The sequence below is a fragment of the Larimichthys crocea genome, chromosome I, assembly GCF_000972845.2.
Source record: "Larimichthys crocea isolate SSNF chromosome I, L_crocea_2.0, whole genome shotgun sequence".
Classification (NCBI taxonomy): domain Eukaryota; kingdom Metazoa; phylum Chordata; class Actinopteri; family Sciaenidae; genus Larimichthys; species Larimichthys crocea.
This window is the reverse complement of record NC_040011.1, coordinates 11934937-11953262: the sequence shown is the minus strand read 5'-3', so window position 1 is coordinate 11953262 and position 18326 is coordinate 11934937. Positions and strand designations below refer to the sequence as shown.

At 43.4% G+C, this 18326-nt stretch overlaps 2 protein-coding genes across 6 annotated transcripts in view; one reads left to right on the top strand and one right to left on the bottom strand.

Annotated features, from left to right (window-relative positions):
- The window catches only part of LOC104928612 (C-terminal-binding protein 1), a 35697-nt gene extending 23510 nt beyond the window's left edge, over positions 1-12187 (bottom strand). The window contains exons 1-3 of one of the 4 annotated variants that reach the window (XM_010742930.3): positions 11944-12187; positions 10077-10111; positions 9473-9659 (exon numbers count right to left, since the gene is read on the bottom strand). In XM_010742930.3, the coding sequence (XP_010741232.2) occupies positions 9473-9479 (7 nt within the window). In that variant the 5' untranslated portion in view covers positions 9480-9659; positions 10077-10111; positions 11944-12187. Of the gene's footprint in view, positions 1-2540; positions 2822-9472; positions 9660-10076; positions 10112-11943 lie in introns of those variants that run through there. The other 3 variants (XM_027284410.1, XM_019253615.2, XM_019253614.2) reach the window with 3 other exon arrangements.
- The window catches only part of maea (macrophage erythroblast attacher, E3 ubiquitin ligase), an 87279-nt gene that overhangs the window by 64192 nt on the left and 4761 nt on the right, over positions 1-18326 (top strand). The window contains exons 1-4 of one of the 2 annotated variants that reach the window (XM_019253616.2): positions 11791-11921; positions 15920-16102; positions 17870-18073; positions 18160-18282. In XM_019253616.2, coding sequence (XP_019109161.1) covers positions 11853-11921; positions 15920-16102; positions 17870-18073; positions 18160-18282 — 579 coding nt within the window. In that variant the 5' untranslated portion in view covers positions 11791-11852. Of the gene's footprint in view, positions 1-11790; positions 11922-15919; positions 16103-17869; positions 18074-18159; positions 18283-18326 lie in introns of those variants that run through there. The other variant, XM_027284417.1, reaches the window with a different exon arrangement.

Genomic DNA, 18326 nt, shown 5'->3' with positions numbered 1-18326 from the left:
TCTTTGCTGAGTGCTTCATGCTATATGGATTTTGAAGTGCTCTCAATTATGGCTGCTTAGGTGTCTATTTTTTTGCACACCAGTCAGGTTCATGAGACCTCGCTTAAATCAAATACTCATCCATGAGGGCGATGCAGTTAAAATGTAAGTGCGAGCTCAGCTACGCGATATAAAACTTAAGTATTTATCATATATTTAGTGCGTGGAAAAGTAGATAAAGATTGGTAACTTCTATTTAATACTTCCAAGATGTGCCTGTAGTGTTTTTTACCATACAGACGATGACCATTTGTATGAAAAGTGATATATAAGTCTGGTTGGTTGGCTGGTTGACTGACTGATTGACTGGTTGGTTGGTTGGTTGGTTGGTTGGTTGGTTGGTTGACTGACTGATTGACTGGTTGGTTGGTTGGTTGACTAACTAACTGGTTGGTTGGTTGGTTGGTTGGTTGACTGACTGATTGACTGGTTGGTTGGTTGGTTGGTTGGTTGGTTGGTTGGTTTACTGATTGATTGACTAGTTGGTTGGTTGGTTGATTGACTGACTGATTGACTGGTTGGTTGGTTGACTGACTGATTAACTGGTTGGTTGGTTAGTTGGTTGACTGACTGATTAACTGGTTGGTTGGTTGACTGATTGGTTGACTGACTGGTTGGTTGGTTGACTGACTGACTGACTAACTGGTTGGTTGGTTGACTGACTGATTGATTGTCTGGTTGGTAAGCTGGCTGGCTGAAATTGGGTCTCATGTCTACAGTGCTATACAAGTCAGGTTAGTTGGTTAGTTGGGTGGTTGACTGACTGTTTGACTGATTGGTTAGTTGGGTGGTTGACTGACTGACTGTTTGACTGGTTGGTTTGTTGGTTGGTTGACTGACTGATTGGCTCAGCTGTGCAATATAAAACTTTATGTATCATATATTTAGTGTGTTAAAGTAGATGAAGACAGGTAACTTCTGTTTAAAACTCCTGAGTTGTGCCTGTAGTGTTTTGATGTGTAAAAGATGAAGAATAATCACCATAAATGAGCTCATTGCTGTGATAACCCATATTTAGTCTGCATCGTGCGGGTATGTTTCATGACTTGTAAGGTAATAGAGTGGTTTCCTCTAAGTTGGCAACATGTCACAACACGAGCACTTTGCTTGACTTTGTCCTTTGACACATAATAAAGTTTCTTTATAAAACCTCCTTGTGGGAAACTGCCTGCGGCCCTCAGGCACGATCACGTCACTCTTTACCCTTCAATCATCTTATTTATCGGTCAGTAAATTCAAAACACACAAGTCAGATTATGCAAGAAAGTCAAGATTACACTTGTGACTGACGTGTGTTTGAGGCCTTTATAATCAGATGTGACATGACAGTGAATGAAAACTGATGGATCAGAACATGAATCAACACATCCATCAATCACCGGGAATGACAGACTGATTTTAAAGCAGCACACACACAAAAAAAGGGATGTGCATCTTAAAAGGGCAATCCTCCCCGAGCCGGTAGTTCATAGTTGTTATTCCCGTGACCTTGGGCTCTCGAGCTGCTACGGCGGATATGGAGATCTCTCCCGAAGCGAAGGATGAGCAAGAAGAAAAGATCAGAGCTGCAACTTTAATCTGTGATGTCATCAAGCCTGTTGATGACATCACAGATTACAATCTGGTTTCTTTTTAGGGAGAACCGGCCCAGATTCAGGTGACCACAGATGCAATGATTCAGCTTTAGGGTGGATGATCATTTCATCCCTCACGCCCTCCTCCTCCTGCTCCACACCCAAACGCACCCACCACCTCCTCCACCACCACCTTCACCACCACCTCCTCCTTCTTCCTCAGCAGCCCTACCTTCATCCCGTTTTCTAGAATAGTCTTTTCCAGCCCCTATCACAAGATGCATCTGTCACCTGTGTATGTGTGTGTGTGTGTGTGTACTTGAGTTCCCTAAACAGGCGAGTGTGTGCACACGCGTGATCTGTGCGTGATCTGTGCGTGTGTGTGTGTGTGTGTGTGTGTGTGTGTGTGTGTGTGTGTAAAGGCGAAGCGCTCTCCGTGAAAGAAGCACAATGAGAGGGAAATATGTGTCATGTCCTTGCTAGCCCTCGAAGGAGAGAGAGAGAGAGAGATCTATTTCTGTCGCCACAAATGGAGGTGTTCAGCCTTCAATAGCAGTGATTTGCCTCTTCAAACACACACACACACACACACACACACACACACGGGGAGCTAGAGAAAAGGCTAACCATTCTTGTGTGGCGAGAGAGAGAGAGAGAGAGAGGCTGAGCGACACAAAAAAAAGATAACAGTGAGAGAGAATTAAGAAGAGACGGAGGAAGAGGAGGAGGAGGAGGAGGAGACGGAAAAAGGGAGAGGAAGAGAGAGAGAGAGAAGGGGGAGGGGAGGAGGAGGAAGGCAGAATAATGTACAGTGTAGTTCATAAATATTGACACACACACATACATACACACCACCTCTCTCTCTCTCTCACACACACACACACACACACACGGTTCCCACATTAAAGCAGAGTGCGAGCTGTTTACCTAGAGGCATGCCTTTGTTGAGGAGATGTGAGCTTCCCATGGTGGTGGCGTGTTTCCCGGGCCGGCCAGCACACAGCACAAACCTGCAGTCTTCACGCGGCAGACATGAACAGGAATCCAGTCAGCATATGGCGGCTGTGGCCGAGCTACCTCGCTTCCCTTAGTCCTTCTCCCAGCCCCTTAGTGACAAGCATACACATGTGCTCCCCCTCTTTTCTCTCTCGCTCTCTCTCTCTCTCTCTCTCCCCTCCCTTCCGTCCCCTTTCGCTCACCCGCTCTCTCTCTATCTGTCTTACCCCTCCCTCCTTCCCTCCTTCCCTCCCTCCTCGCCCTAGCCGTCTCTAGCCTCCTCCCTCCCCTCTCCTCCCCTTTCTCACTTTCTGTTAAAGCAAGTCTTTCCGTCTCTCCCTCCGTCTCTGTCACCAGAAAACACACACACACACACACACACAAAAAGAAACGTGCACAATCGTGCACGTTTCTTTTTGTGTGTGTGTGTGTGTGTGTGTTGGATCAGGAATGGGGAGGAGCTAACGCAAAAATTCATCTTTTGTTTCCTGAAAGACGACAAGGGAGAGACAGAAGACAGTTATGCAATTACAACAGCGAGAGAGGAAAAACTTGTTCTTTATGATAGGAGGAAAACAATTATGAAGCCGTAACACTTATTTGTAATAAACACGAACATGTTGTGAGGCTGTAATTAGTGTGTGTGTTCTTAAAAAAAACAAAAACGCCTCAGACGAACTTAATTGCTGGTTCTTATAATTTTCACTTTAAAATGTCACTGCAGTTACTAATGGCTTTTAAAGTCACATTCAGAGAACGCTAAATGATGAAGTGGGCGTCAAGATTTTCATAAATAATTTAGGATTTCTATAGAAGGAAATACGCTTTGTGTATTTCATAGAAACTCTTACAACAATGCAGCTGTATTTCTAGTTTAAATGAGCTCTTTGTAGTGTTTTGTGCTCTAAATACAATGTAAATAAATACAAAACTTGTAATAATAATGTTGTTATTGCTACAAAATTGGGCAAAAACTGTTGCTGACGACACTGATTCTTCTTTGTCGTCGATTATTTACAAAATACTTTCTAAATACTATTCTGGGTACTAAAATATTGAAATATATGTTAATGGTTAGGAACTTTTAAACTTTTAGCCTGTTACAAATCACAGGACTGCTAAAATTTCAGTTAATTTCAAAGTCAAAACTTTATTAATCCCACTGGGGGCAACTCGTTTACGCTGATAGCGAACACAGAAACATAAAGATAAGGAGCTAAATGTGGAAAAATCTATAAGTAATTTGATAAATAAACAAGATCAAAATAATAAAAAACAGATAAAAGAAGATAAAAACATACAGCCACAGTGATTAAAGGACAAGACTGCAGAGCATTTAGCAATTGGATCATGGTAGCTGCTGTTAGCTCAGCTTGTTAGCTAATGTTAGCTCAGTTTGGTAGTTACTGTTAGCTTATGCTAGCTTAGTTTGGTAGCTGCTGTTAGCTTATGTTAGCTCAGCTTGTTAGCTAATGTTAGCTCAGTTTGTCAACGGCTGTTAGCTTATGTTAGCTTAGTTTGTTAGCTGCTGTTAGCTTATGCTAGCTTAGTTTGTTAGCGGCTGTTAGCTTATGTTAGCTCAGTTTGGTAGCTGCTGTTAACTAATGTTAGCTCAGTTTGGTAGCTGCTGTTAGCTTATGTTAGCTCAGCTTGTTAGCTGCTGTTAGCTCATGTTAGCTGCTATTAGCAGTCGCTTCGCACTGCCAGTCGAGCTCTGCAAACGATGATTGACAGTTTCCAGATCAGCCTCGAGCGTCTGGATGAGTTATTTGACAGCTGTGGTTCGTCACAGTCTCTTCACCTCACTCGCGATGGCGTTGAGTCAGAGAGCAATTTGACGGGAATTATGCCTCACCAGAAGTCAGTAAGGGGACATGTAGTGTGCGGCTCCAAGCCAAATTGAATTTGGCGTGCTTTGTGACGGCTGCCTGCCACACTGCTGCAGGCGAAAATAACCACTGACACCACAAGTCACTGCGACTTGAGGTGTGTTCATTTAACGATGTCCACAGCAGATGGAGAGAGACTGACTCACTCACTCCTCTAAATAAGAAGTAGTAAACACTACAAGGAAAGGAAGTGGAGGGAAAACAAAAACATGTGGCCCACAAAAAGAAACCAAACACACCGCATTTTTTAACCAGATGCAGGACTGCGGGCGAAGGTGACGAGTTTCAGAAGTTCAGTTAAACAGCTTTTAAAAAGGCACTAAATTCACTCAGCAACACGTGACAAACAAAGAAGTTTCAAATATGTGTCAGACGCAGCGGTTGAGTGGGGAAGTGGTAAAACCACTGATGTTTGTCATGTAAAAGTCCTAAAATTAAAGTCACCTTTTAAAACTGCAGCCGACAACAGACCCGGGGCCGTCCCTGAGCTTCAGACAAGAAAAACCAGGTGGCTTGTTCCTCTTCTTTCACCTCGACAGAGAGTTCAACAGAATTTGTTTTTGATTATATTTTACACCAGAACAAAGCCACAGCCTTCTCACTTTATAACTGAAGGTGTTGTGTACATACTTGTAAGCATCTAAAAAGTATTATTATTAAAGAATTAGCTTCAATCCATACAGATTGAACAAAACCTCTCTACTCCCCCTTTAACCTGAGCCTGAGCCAACTAAACTAAACCTCGGAGAACACGGGAGTTGCAGGTCTAACGCTGCCACAGTCCACAGCACGTAACATGAGTTTGGATTTGAACCAAATCACGGGCGCTCCAGTAGCTTACCTGGAAGACTCCTTACTGCATTAACCTGGGCCCTTTGGTGGAGGTTATCCACCTTCTCTCTCCACCTGTCTGCCTTCAGCTGTATGATCAATTAAAGGTGATAAAGCCCCCAAAAATATAAAACAAACCTCTGAGGTTCAGAGGTGTAAAATGCCTGTTTTTGTCAAAGGAGTCTGGTGGCTTTGAAGAGCACATGATGAGGGCTTCAGTTCCCCATTGTAAAGTGCTGTCTGAAGTAAAAGCAATGAAAATATTCAAAATATAGCATCTATAGGAGCCGAAATGTGAAGATAGTTTGCGTTTGTTTGGATCACACATTTTGTAGGTCACCTTTAGTTGCGAGTTTTGGACAAAGAGGGCTTATTAACACTTATCTCATTTCATATTGTATAGTTCAGCTCGTTGTTAGGCCAGTTTAAGTAATAATATTCACATATATCTACTTTTTTTTTCTCATTTCAAGCCAAATGTACAGAAACTTGTGAGATCTAAGAGTGTGCTGCAGAAAATATCAGCCCCTTGAATTGAAAATAATCTCTCTAATGTCTCGCAATAATCACTGTGATACATTAAACTGAAGTAATTGTGCCAATTCTAAGCTAAACTAATTAATTTCTTAATTGGCACACGCTCAGCGACACCGTACAGTGTAACGAGGAAGGAGAGGTCAAGTGTTGCAGGTCCAGCTTCAGCTCTCATGGCAAATTCAAACTGACAACATGGAGTCAATAATGTGCAGAGCTACAGCAGCGTTTGTCGTGTCGACAGCGCCGACGGCAGCTCCTCTACAAACACCTCCTACCACGCTGGAGACGAGTGTTCCCCGAGGAGGTGAAGGAAGGGGAAACATATTCAGGGTTTCTAAATAAGGACGAGGACAGCGCAGGAAGACAATATCTGGACTCCTCCAGTTACACAGCGAGGAAAGGATCGGCTCTGTAGATGAAAGGCTGCTCCTGAGGGAGAAGGACAGAAGGAGTGAAGGGAAGAAGGAGGTGACAGAGGACGGATAGAAAGATTTCATGTGTGCAAACCGAGATATTCACACGTATGTTGTGTGTGAGGGTGGATGTTAACAGTTACACCCTTTCCTCTCCTTATCACTCCTCACCCACCTTCCTCTCCATCACCTCCCCTGTGTCTGCCTTTCTCCTCTTTCCCTCCCTCTCTCTCTTTACCTCCTGCTCTTCCATCTGCCCATCCTGCTTTCCTTCACTCGCACTCCATCACCCCCCCACTACCCTTTCCCACATTTCTTCCGCTCCGCCTTGCTCACTATACATCTCCACACACACACTAACACACCCACCTCCCACCCCTTCTCCCTTCTCTCTGTAGTCACTGCAGCGTGTCTAATGGTTCAGCTCCTTCTCAGCAGATCCGCCAAGCGGAGGCCAGGCGAGCGGCAGCCTCCCCAAACCGCTGGCCTTATCAAGACTGACAGCCGGCGATACCTAGAGCCATCGCTGACACACACACACACACAGATACACATTTGCACACGCACGAGGTTTGTGCACTTGCTCGAGCAGTTGCATGCAAAACAAAAACACACAATGCGAAAAATCCAGCTGCAACCGAGGATGCACACACACACACACACACAAATGGAAGTATGCACACACACACACAGCTGCAGATTGACACTAACATTACAGCTCTAAATTCAGAGAAACACACACACGTATCACACTGGCTGTAAATGTGCAGGCGCACTCACACACACACACACACACACACACACACACACTGAAAATTGGATTTATGGATGCTGACAGTGAGCTGCAGAACAATGTGGATGCCACTACAGGGAAGACAGCAGATACTGGAGAAACAAGGAATCTAATCTACTATAAAAGGAGACGAGTACCGCATGAGGAATCTAACCCATGTGTGGAAGAGAAGGAGGGGAGGGAGGAGAGGGAGGAGGCGAGTGAAAGGAGGTGGAATAGGTAGAGTCGAACCAGCAGGACAAAAACAAAAGAGACGAGAAGGAAAAGGTTGTCAGAAAAGAAGAATGAGGGCACGGAGGAAGAATGGAGGAGAGGCGGATTGGAAGAGGAACGCAGTAAAAAAGGCTAATTGGGTGGATGGCGAGGGAGCGGAGGATGAGGAGGAGGATAAGAAAAGAGAAAGGACAAGTAAAAGGAGGAGAATCATTAATCTTACAGAACAATCTTAAGGTTAGAGAAACTACATGACAGTTAGAAAGCCCCCTCGATGGAGGAAAACAGCTAATATCAACTGTAGTTGTCTCGTTTATATAGTGTTGCTAATTATGAAACACTTTGGGGTCTGTTAAATGATGAAGAATGCCCGTCTGAACAGTCCCAACCCCAAAGAGATTCAATCTACCATCACATAACCGGAACGAGGTCATGTTTGTCAGTTCAGCTTGAAAAACTACAAATGATTTATTGATTATCAAAATAAATGACCAGTGAGCGAGCTCCCGTGGTTCAGCGGTTAAAATACCGACCACGATGGTTCAGGCTCGTTCCTCTCACTTCGTTTCGGTCGTTTCTCCACTGTCAGCTGTTTGATTTATTGACTAATTGTTTCAGCTCTAGTATACTTACTTATAGTGGTCAGTGCAGGGTACACACACGTATACATTTCTAAATCATCATAGTGTTCTGCGAGCTGAACTTCCTTGGAAAAGCATGACAGAGAGTCGTTTTTCCACCAGTAAGACCAACAACTGTGTAACCAATATCTGCTAACATTGATTTCATAATGATCCTCACTCCTTCAGTGAGTGACAACATTACTCACCCATTTTTTGGTTCAATGACAGTATAGAGAATGGACAGTCTGAGTGACGTCACCCGTAGGTTTCCGAATCTGTGTTTTGTAGCTGAAAATATTATCTACTGCTCCGTCTAATCTAAATATCGGCAAAGACGAACATCATCGGCAAACGTGAGGTGGGTCGATGACACCTGGGTTCTCTAATAAGCAATCCATAAGAGCACGTACCTGTCAATCAAGCAGTTACACTGTTAATTATGCATAACTTCGAGCCTTAATATTTAAAGTTAGTCTATCACAGTTGTCATGAACGGGTAATTAGCTACATGTAAACATGTTTATTTCTGCATTTTAATACTGCCGCTTATGGAGGTTGACTCATTTCTGCAGCCAGTCTCAAGTGGCCACTCAAGGAATTACAGTTTCTAGCGCTTCTGCATTGGCTTCATTTCCCGGCACCGGAGGTTGCCGCTTGTTTCGATTGAGTTAAATCGAGCGAACGTTTGAACTATATCTACTGTTTGCAACACGTGCCGTTTATCTTGTGACAAATGTGGCAAACTGAAGAATCTACCGACTCCTCCGTGTTCCATGACACCACGTACGCTTACATTTTAAGTAAAAATAAGCTTGTTTTAAGAGGAATCACTGTATGTTACACGTATGAATGTGTGTCGTACAAAATGAGTGACTTTTAAAGCCGCTTGTCAACAGGAAAATAAAGTAATCAACCCCTAAATACTAAATATTTCTAAATGCATGGTTGAGAAAAGAGAGAGTAAACATGGCTAAGTTAAGATTCTTGGATTTGGCGCTAGAATTATTGCATTTTATTTTATGTTTTCATTAAAATAACAGTGAATTTGCATCTTAACTTCATGTATCTTTAACATACACTGATGAGGATGGTGAAAAAATGAGTGTACAGTCCACGTTGGACGCCTGCGTACTCAATAAATAAAAATAAAAGTCGAGGTTTAACTTGGTATAAGACTCTTTTTCTAAATGTTTTTCCAGGTTTAAAATTAAAGACTAACAGCTTCTTTATAGATTTGATAAATTGCGCCAACGTTCAACAACCTCTTTGCATGAAATCATTCATATTCATCGATGAATAATAATCATCCTGTCGCACAAACAAAAACAAACATGCAGTCACACAGGCAAGCTTTCATACATAAAGGGGCGAGTGATTCCCCCCCTTTATTTAGCTTGGCTCAGAGTTATCTCTTTAAAGCCTAAACATAGTGCACAGCCAGGCTGTAAGCACAGACGCTACTATCACACAAACTCACACACACATAGACACTGACACGCGTTCACACACACTACACACTACACACAGGAAGCACTTGATGTGGGGCCAAAAATACATCACGAACCTTGCATCACCTTCCTCTCTGTGTGTCCACTTTGTTCCAGAGCTGGGTGGTGGGGGTGGGCATGCACCAGATAATGGGCCAATTGTAAGCTCTCAGAAGCTCCTGCCAGCCAATCAGCACTGGGCCTGCACTGGACGTCGGCCAATGGCAATATGTTCACCGTGGCTGGAGGGGGAGGGTGCTGTCCCTTCACACAGGAACAGAAATGTGGCCATGAGATGGGATGGTGTGGATTCACTAGTTTTACATGTGGACTGTCAACTATTTTAAATATCTAAACATTCCAGAAATTCTTCCATATCTGTCCTAATTTAATTTCTCTTTTTATTTGTGATGGTATCATAGACACATCAATTTCTGGTGAATTATTTGGACTCTAAATGGAAAATGCAATATTTCATAAAATGAATAACTGGTTTCCTCATTGCCACTCCTGTCATTTTTCATTTATAAATACTCTGAAATATTTATTTATTGTAAATGAAATACAATAATTTCAAATATATCAAACAATTCACAAAACTTTGAATGAAATTAAACTCAGGGTGTGTCTTGGTGGCAGCTGAAATCAAACTAAAATTTTGATTCTGTGTCAGTGACTCACCTCTTCTTAAGGTGGATTCTCAAATACAGCAGCCCCTGTGAAACACAAGAACACCTGGTTAATGATGCTGACTCGTTCATTTGTTCATTATTTACTTCAGCGTTTGATGTAATCGCAGGAACATTATTATAACGTGATGTGAATCAGAGCTCCAGAGCTGTCAATTAATCAGATTTTATTTGTCACAAAATCCATTTTCCTCTGAGGGCTTTACAATCTGTACAGGGAGTGACACCCTCTGTCCTTAGACCCTCGGTTCGAGTGAGGAAAAACTTGCCCACAAAAAACTTTAACAGGGAAAAAAGGTGGAAGAAACCTCAGGAAGAGCCACAGAGGAGGGATCCCTCTCCCAGGACGGACAGACGTGCAATAGATGTCACAGAACAAATGAACACAAACATATTGTACAATTACAATGAATGATAAAATGACAATGAATTACAATGACTGATAAAATGACAATGAATCACAATGACTGATAAAATGACAATGAATTACAATGACTGATAAAATGACAATGAATTACAATGAGTGATAAAATGACAATGAATTACAATGACTGATAAGATGATTACAGTAGCAGTGGAACCTGTGACAGAGAGAGAGACACAGATGCACAGCAGCAGCAAATCATCAACTAACTATAACCTGTAATGGAGATATGGCAGCAACAATGACAATAATAAATGTGTAGTAGACGTCGTGCAGGATCACAGCAGCAGCCACGATCCATGAGAACCTGCTGGACGAGAGAGACAGAAACTACAGGGAAGAAGTTTAGGTAGTAACATGCATTAATGAGACATGTATGTTTACAGATGGTGAGAAAGAGAGAACTGGCAGCAGATTACATCACTGCATGTCACAGATTAAGAAATGCTTCAATGTAAGGGCGGCAGTAGCTCAGTCCATTGGGACTTGGCTTGGGAACCGGAGGGTGGCCGGTTCAAGTTATTACATTGCATTTAGCAGACGCTTTTATCCAAAGCGACTTACAGAGGAGGACATAAACTGAGAAAGGTGTAAAGGAGCACAGAGTAGTTGTTAGTTTTGTTAGGCAGGGAAGCATTCTTACAAGTTTTTTAAAGGTCGAAAGGGATGTTGCTGTTCTTGTAGCCGTTGGTCATTCCACCATTTGGGGACAGCCACAGAGAAGAGTTTAGAGTGACCTCGCTTTGCGAGAGGCGAGGGTACAACTAGAAGTCCCACATGGACCAAAAATATGGAAGGTGGACTGGTAGCTGGAGAGGTGCCAGTTCACCTCCTGGGCACTGCCAAGGTGCTCTTGAGCAAGGCACCGATCCCCCGCAACTGCTCGCTGGGTGCTTCTCAGGGGGGCTGCCCATCACTCCACCATCTCTCTCCACATTTGCATGTCTATGACCTTGTACTGCATGTGTGAAAATAAAATAGAGTGAAAATCCCACTGAGGGATTAATAAAGTATAGAAGAAAAAAAAGAGAGAGACAGAGAGAGAGTTTTCAGTACGGGAGATGTGACTGCATCTTCAACCAATGCCTGACTAGGCATACTGAAAGAGACAGACACAGACATAGACAGAGACACAGACAGAGAGACAGACACAGACAGAGAGACAGACAGAGTTTTCAGAGATGTGACTGTATGTAAACAACATGCTGTAATTCAGCCTGCAGCCTGCAGTGCTGACACCGTGCCGGCAGGTGGCGGTAGTGAGCGCTGAGTCCGCTCTGAGCTGACAGAGGAAAAAAAAAAAAAAACACAAACAACCACAGAGAAGAGAAGCACAAAACCAAGATGGCGGTGCAGGAGACAGCATCTCAACTGTCCATGGCTCTCAAAGTGCAAGAATACCCGACCCTGAAGGTAAACCCGGGCTCACACTCACCTGTACCAACGGCGTAGCGTGTCTGCCGCGTCCACAAGGCGCCGTGTGTTCGATGCCGCTCGGTTACCGGGCGTTATTAGCTCGTTTTTAAACGGCGAGAAGAAGGGGAGGCTAACGTTAGCCGCTGAACTACCCCCGACAGCAGAGCTCCGCTCCGGCCGACGATCAGCGACGAGTGGCGGTTAGTCAGCTGTCCGTTTGCCGCCTTTAAACCAGCCGTTAGTGTCTCCTGTACGCGCGCGGACGGCCTTTTTTTTTTTCTTTTTTTTTTTTTAAACTAACGGCTGTTGTAACGGTCTATATTCAACCGTTAAACGACGGTTTAAACGTGCCACTCGTGATTATATATATATCTATATATATTTATACACATATATATAACATGTCATAAGGTCTGTTGTGACATGTCGGTTAACGCTTAACGGCCGTTTAACCGTTAGTGTCTCCTGTACGCGCGTGGACGGCCTTTTTTTAAAAAAAAACTAACGGCTGTTGTAACAGTTAACGTCTGTATTCAACCGTTAAACGACGGTTTAAACGTGCCACTCGTGATAGTGGTGGTTTTATATAATTTATTTATATCATATACAAATATAACATGTCATAACAGACGTTTAGTCGCCAAAAAAACGGCTGTAGCCGTTTTTTTGGCGACTAACGTCTGTTGTGACATGTCAGTTAACGCTTAACGGCCGTTTAACCGTTAAATGACGGGTCCCTGGCGCTAACGTGTATATATTTAACCGTTAAATGACTGGATGTGTGACATTATAATATATATACATATATAAAAACAGGCACTGCTGTTTTTGGCCTGCCAGATAACAACGTCGAGCGTGTTCATACTAACGTTAGCTGGCTTTGGGTGGATGCTGGGTGGATGTATGATGGGTGGATGGGTGGATGATGGTAAGGCCAGACACAGACACAGTTAGCGCAGTGTCATCACATCGCCTTGCCCGCCTGTGTTCACTTCAAAATGGCCAGCGAGAGAAATCACAGCCTGCTGCTGCTGCTGCTTCTTGTTGCTGCCGCCGCACACACACACACACATAACGTTACTGCGACACCACCGCTTTAAAAAAAGAAAGAGCTGAAACACAAGCTGCTGCTGCTCCTTCTTCTTCCTCCTCTGCAAAGACAGCGTCGTCATATAAAAGCTCCATCTGTGAGTAGTCCTGGTTGTCAGTGTTGCATGGCTTCTCCTGTCTCCTGCTTTGGATGCTGCAGTAAAGGATGGTGGTGATGGTGATGGGCTCCATTTTAAGACAGGAGTGATGGTTATAATTGGCATCCGTGTGGAGCAGTGCTGATTACATGTGGAGCTGTAATAACGCCTGACACAGACGTCGAGTGTCCTTGGGCATAAGCTGCATATTTATTCATTTATATGGCGAGTGAGGCCCGCTGGAGTCAAATAGCTGCACGTTTAAGATTCAGTGTTTAAGTGAGGCAATTACCTTTTTTTAATGATTTATAATTGCTCTCATTGTCAGAATAGACGAGCTCCTAACAGCAAATCATGGACACGGTGTGAGCCTGGTCATTGTAACATTGAATTACCTGTTGTCTGTCAGTTAAACCCTGGTTGTATGGACAGGAATAATGCACACTGTGTCATGTTCACAAAGGGGGATTTTTCCACAGAAACACAGCTGGTTTATTGAAGCAAAGTGAGCCAGATTTCTTAGTTAGGAGTGTTTTCAGTCTGAATTCCCTGTTAATCGATCTTGCAAAGGCAAAAAGCCAAAAATATCTGAAGTCATGTGGCCTCAACGTGATTCAGTGTCAAATGATTATTGGGATAGACCAGCTGTTTGCAGTGGGCTTGTTCAACACTCACCCAGTGTGACCCTGTAACAGCTGTCTGACACGTTCATGACTTGTTATTTATCAATGAAATCATGGTTACATGGACAGGAGTAATGCCACGATTTGTAAGGTTTAGTAGCCAGTCGTGTTTAAAAGGGGGATATTTGTACTTTCTACACAAAGAGGACAGAGATCGGAGGTGAATCATCAGAGAAACATCTGGTTTATTGAAACCAAGTCAGCCAGATTTCTCTGTAGGAGTGTTTTCAGCCGGAGTCTCCTGTTAAAACGATCTTGTAAAGGCAAAAGGCCAAACATATCTGAAACAATGGGGCCTTTTTGTTGGGATATAGTTAGTAAAATGTCACAGATCAAATATCCAGATCTGAATGGTTTAATCAAAGTCAGGGTTCTTCAACACAAACAGAAACATTGAATAAAAACCTTCCTCAGTGGAGAGTAAAATATTTTCCAGGTGACATAATCTCTGAAGGTCTCCAGTGTGAATTCAATCCATTCATTTAGCGTTTTACACCGTGCTGGAATCATCACAATCTACAGTGTCTGCCTTCATTTAATAACCCTTAATTAATTTGTTTAATCAAACACTAACCGGTTTAATGTGTCGGATATTCACGCAGCTCTCTGCTGCAGACTGACGTAAAGCCGCCTCTGCTCTCATACAGTGGCCACACTCTTTTCCCTGAGCAGAATAAAGCCCCTGTTCCTGTCAGCAGGACACTAATGAATATTTACTAGCACATACACAACTGTGTGCTGCGGTGCAATTTAAAGAAGTCTCAGGCTCTCGTTTAATGTGGCTCAATTAGAGCTGGATTTTAACAGTAATAATATTTCCAGCGGGGTAACAACACTCTTTATTCCATCGTGTTTTGCAGTTTGCTGGTTGCATAATTTTCCTCTCTGGTGTCAGTGATCTGTGAAATGAACTGGGCTCTAAGTTAAAAGAAGAGAACCTCCTCTCTGGATCAACGCTCAGTCCGGTTCAATCGCAGACCGACGTCTTTAGATGCAGATTTTCTATCTCTGTGATAAGGATGTTTATGACTGATAATAATAAATTCTAATAACTGAATTTAGCTGTCAGATTATGATCACGAAGAAGCATTTCGGATGAGGCACATTGATTTATGCAGCAATCAGCCGTTCAGATTCTGTTTCACTGGGCGGACAGACGGAGAGGGTTTCTGTTGTGTCATTTCAGTCTGCAGATTATTTTCTCAGTAAATCAATTCATTGTTTGGTCTATTAAAATGACACAGTTACCTGAAATGCTTCTTTTGTTTAATATATGACAAAGAAAAAAAAACAGTTTTGGGCCTTTGTGTTTTGGAAATTGTCTTAAATGTTTAATTGCTTATCAAACAGATGCTGATCAATGTTCACTGTTGTTCACATTCTCAGATCAATGAGTGTATACCACTTAAAAACCCAAATGAAATCTTTTGTGTCACAAGATCAAAAGGTCAAAGGTCGACTTAGAAACGTCCCAGAAAGTGTTTGAACCTCGATCACGTGATAACGAGTGACTTTGGTGGGTCAGTGGTCACGTGACGACCTGAGCGACCTCCGTTCACTGAAGGAAGAGAGTGAGATGTAGCTGAGAGTGATGTCAGATTCAAAGATGAAGAAGAAACTTCCATATTTAAAACAAACGTTAAGTTTCTAAAAACACACATTCTGATCTTTCAAGTCACTTCGACCAACCAACAATATAATATATATATAATCAATAAATCTGAAGTCTCATTAATAAAATACGCTCACAGAAAGTTTTACACCTAAAGGGGAATTTGTCTGGATTCATTAAATTCGAGTCGTTACATTCAGACACTGCATGAAACTAAATCTGCCGTAGCAAGAAAGACGGCGTTGTTTGCAGTATGGAACAGAAGCCAGCAGTCATCTGCTTCCTGTTTAATTTGTTTCTGTTGAGGAATTTTCTGGACTCAAGCTGCAGAGATGTCATGAAATGAGGCTGCTGGAGGACGGTTCACAGGGAGTCATGCAGCGCACAGCATGATCATCATGCTTTGTAAAGGTTTAGCAGAATTTATTTGGGTAGATTGTTCATTCTTTGTTTGTTTTCTTCTCTCTTCTTCTATAAAGTCACCCAAACACTGTTTCTTCTCCGTCATTGCAGGTCCCCTATGAGACTCTGAACAAACGCTTCAGGGCGGCCCAGAAGAACATCGACCGGGAGACGAGTCACGTGACGATGGTCGTCGCCGAGCTGGAGAAGACGCTGAGCAGCTTCCCGGTGGTCGACTCCGTGGTGTCACTGCTGGATGGCGTGGTGGAGAAACTCAGCGCCCTGAAGAGGAAGGTGAGGGTGACAGACGTACACTCTCACACAACATTTTCTACTTTTAACCACTTACAAGAAGTGAACTCTGCCGTACGTACAAACACAGTTTGGTGAGTTTTATGCAAATTAAAGGAACCCAAACACTTCAGTCTCTTCGTTGCATTTCCCTTTTAGTTAAATTATGTTTCACCAGCATGAAAATAGTTAATTACCACCATCTAAAGAAGTGTGATCGGATGCTTTTGACTGCTTAAAGTGCTTAATCGCAGTTCTTTGATCGCATCGTGCCGTTTCTGTGTTCAGCGGGCTGCTCTCGTACAAATTACAGAACAATCAGACACAACAGAGAGCTGGCCTAACAAAGCTGGCAAGTGCCTCTCTGCCAGCAAGTGCAACCACGCCAGCTATGTCTGAGGAACACAACCATCATGTCTGTTCTCTCGGTTGATGAACATTTCAAGGCCGGTTCTTTCGTAACCGCTTTGGAGGTCATTTTAAAAACTCTGGCCCCGGGTCGATGGAGATATTTTAAATCTATCCAACGCACCGAGCCGGTCAGTGAGACAAAGACTTTTTCATAGGGAATATATAAAACTCTGCACTCACCTGCTCTTAGGAGTTAAAAAAATACAAGCCCACCGGCAGTATCTCATCTACAAACAAGCTCTCCCTTCAGGTGGAACCGCTCGTTAAAAGCCACATTACTCGACCCCGACGACAAAAGCCCCTTGTTGCGGCCGTGGTTTCTTTTCCAACGGTATAACTGCCGCCTCGGGTTGGATTGTGTTTGTCAGCGGTGGAATGCCGCTCGGCCGGTTCCTCTGTGAAGCCGAGTGATCAAAACACACTTCTGCAGTTCTTTTGTCCTCCGTGCCAGCGCGCTGTCCGGCAGGCACTTTGTGACACATAAACCCTGGATTCATACTGTTGAAGGCTGGATCGTACCAGACACTACACTGATTTATTATGGCTGAGAGAGCCCCCCTACCCCGTTACTAAATATGTTGAGCCAAATCTGGTCTGGCAGCGGCAGAGAAAAGCTGTCCAAAAGTCAGGAATAAAACCTGAAAGTGAGAGTTCAGTTTAAAGCATGAAAAGGTCGATTAACCAGCACCAAAACAAATCATTTTATTTTGAAAGAGTGCACATAGAAGAGGCTTCTTCCACGCTGCTATATCGCTTCAAAACATATTTTGTAGTGTAAATGTAAAAGCACCAATGGGAATACATTTTTAAATGTGTCTGAACTCCATCGTGTTTATCTGCAGAACAGGAAACAGCTGTTCAGTCTGGCCCGACCTCAACAGTGTTCAAGGGTTGAAAAGTCTTGTGGTCAGGCTCCAGTGAGCCGGCCAGGCCCAGATCATAACATCAGTCTGTAAGCTTGTTGATAAAATGAGGTTACGACAAGTATGGAGATGGAATTAAGCAACGTTACATTCGAGGCTGTGCTTTAACCTGCCGTGCCAATAATGACGTTAAAGCACAGCCTCGAATGTAATGTCGCTTATTCTCAAAATTAACATTCAGTTTCCATGGAAATACATTTACAACAATAAGTTAAATCAGTCACAGCAGCAGACTCCTACTGTTACTAAACTGTTTGATCTCCGACATGCTGCAAACACACGTGGTACACACCCGTATTAACGAGGCAGCTCCATAAAATCCAGAATATTCATTAAAGAAGCTGTATTACTTCCATGCTTAATGTCTAGTTGACGCAACACGATGCGTATTTCGCGCTCTGACCCCTGACTGCTCTCGACTGTGCGCGACCTGCAGGCTGCCGAGTCCATCCAAGCAGAAGACGAGAGCGCCAAGCTGTGCAAGCGTCGCATCGAGCACTTGAAGGAGCACAGCAGCGACCAGCCGGCCTCAGTCAACCTGTGGAAGAAGAAGCGTATGGACCGCATGATGGTGGAGCATCTGCTGCGCTGCGGCTACTACAACACAGCTGTTAAACTGGCCCGACAGAGCGGTATAGAGGTAAGTGAAGACTCTGGATTTCTTTGACTTCATGTTTTTCTGAATTGTTTGTGTTCATACATCCACTGTTCTTTCTTTTTTTTTAGGATCTGGTGAACATCGAGATGTTCCTCACAGCTAAGGAGGTGGAGGAGTCTCTGGAGAGGCAGGAGACGGCCACTTGCTTAGCCTGGTGCCATGACAACAAATCCCGCCTTCGCAAGATGAAGGTAGCTCACTCGGAAAAAGTCACATTTTTACCTCGTGAATCCAA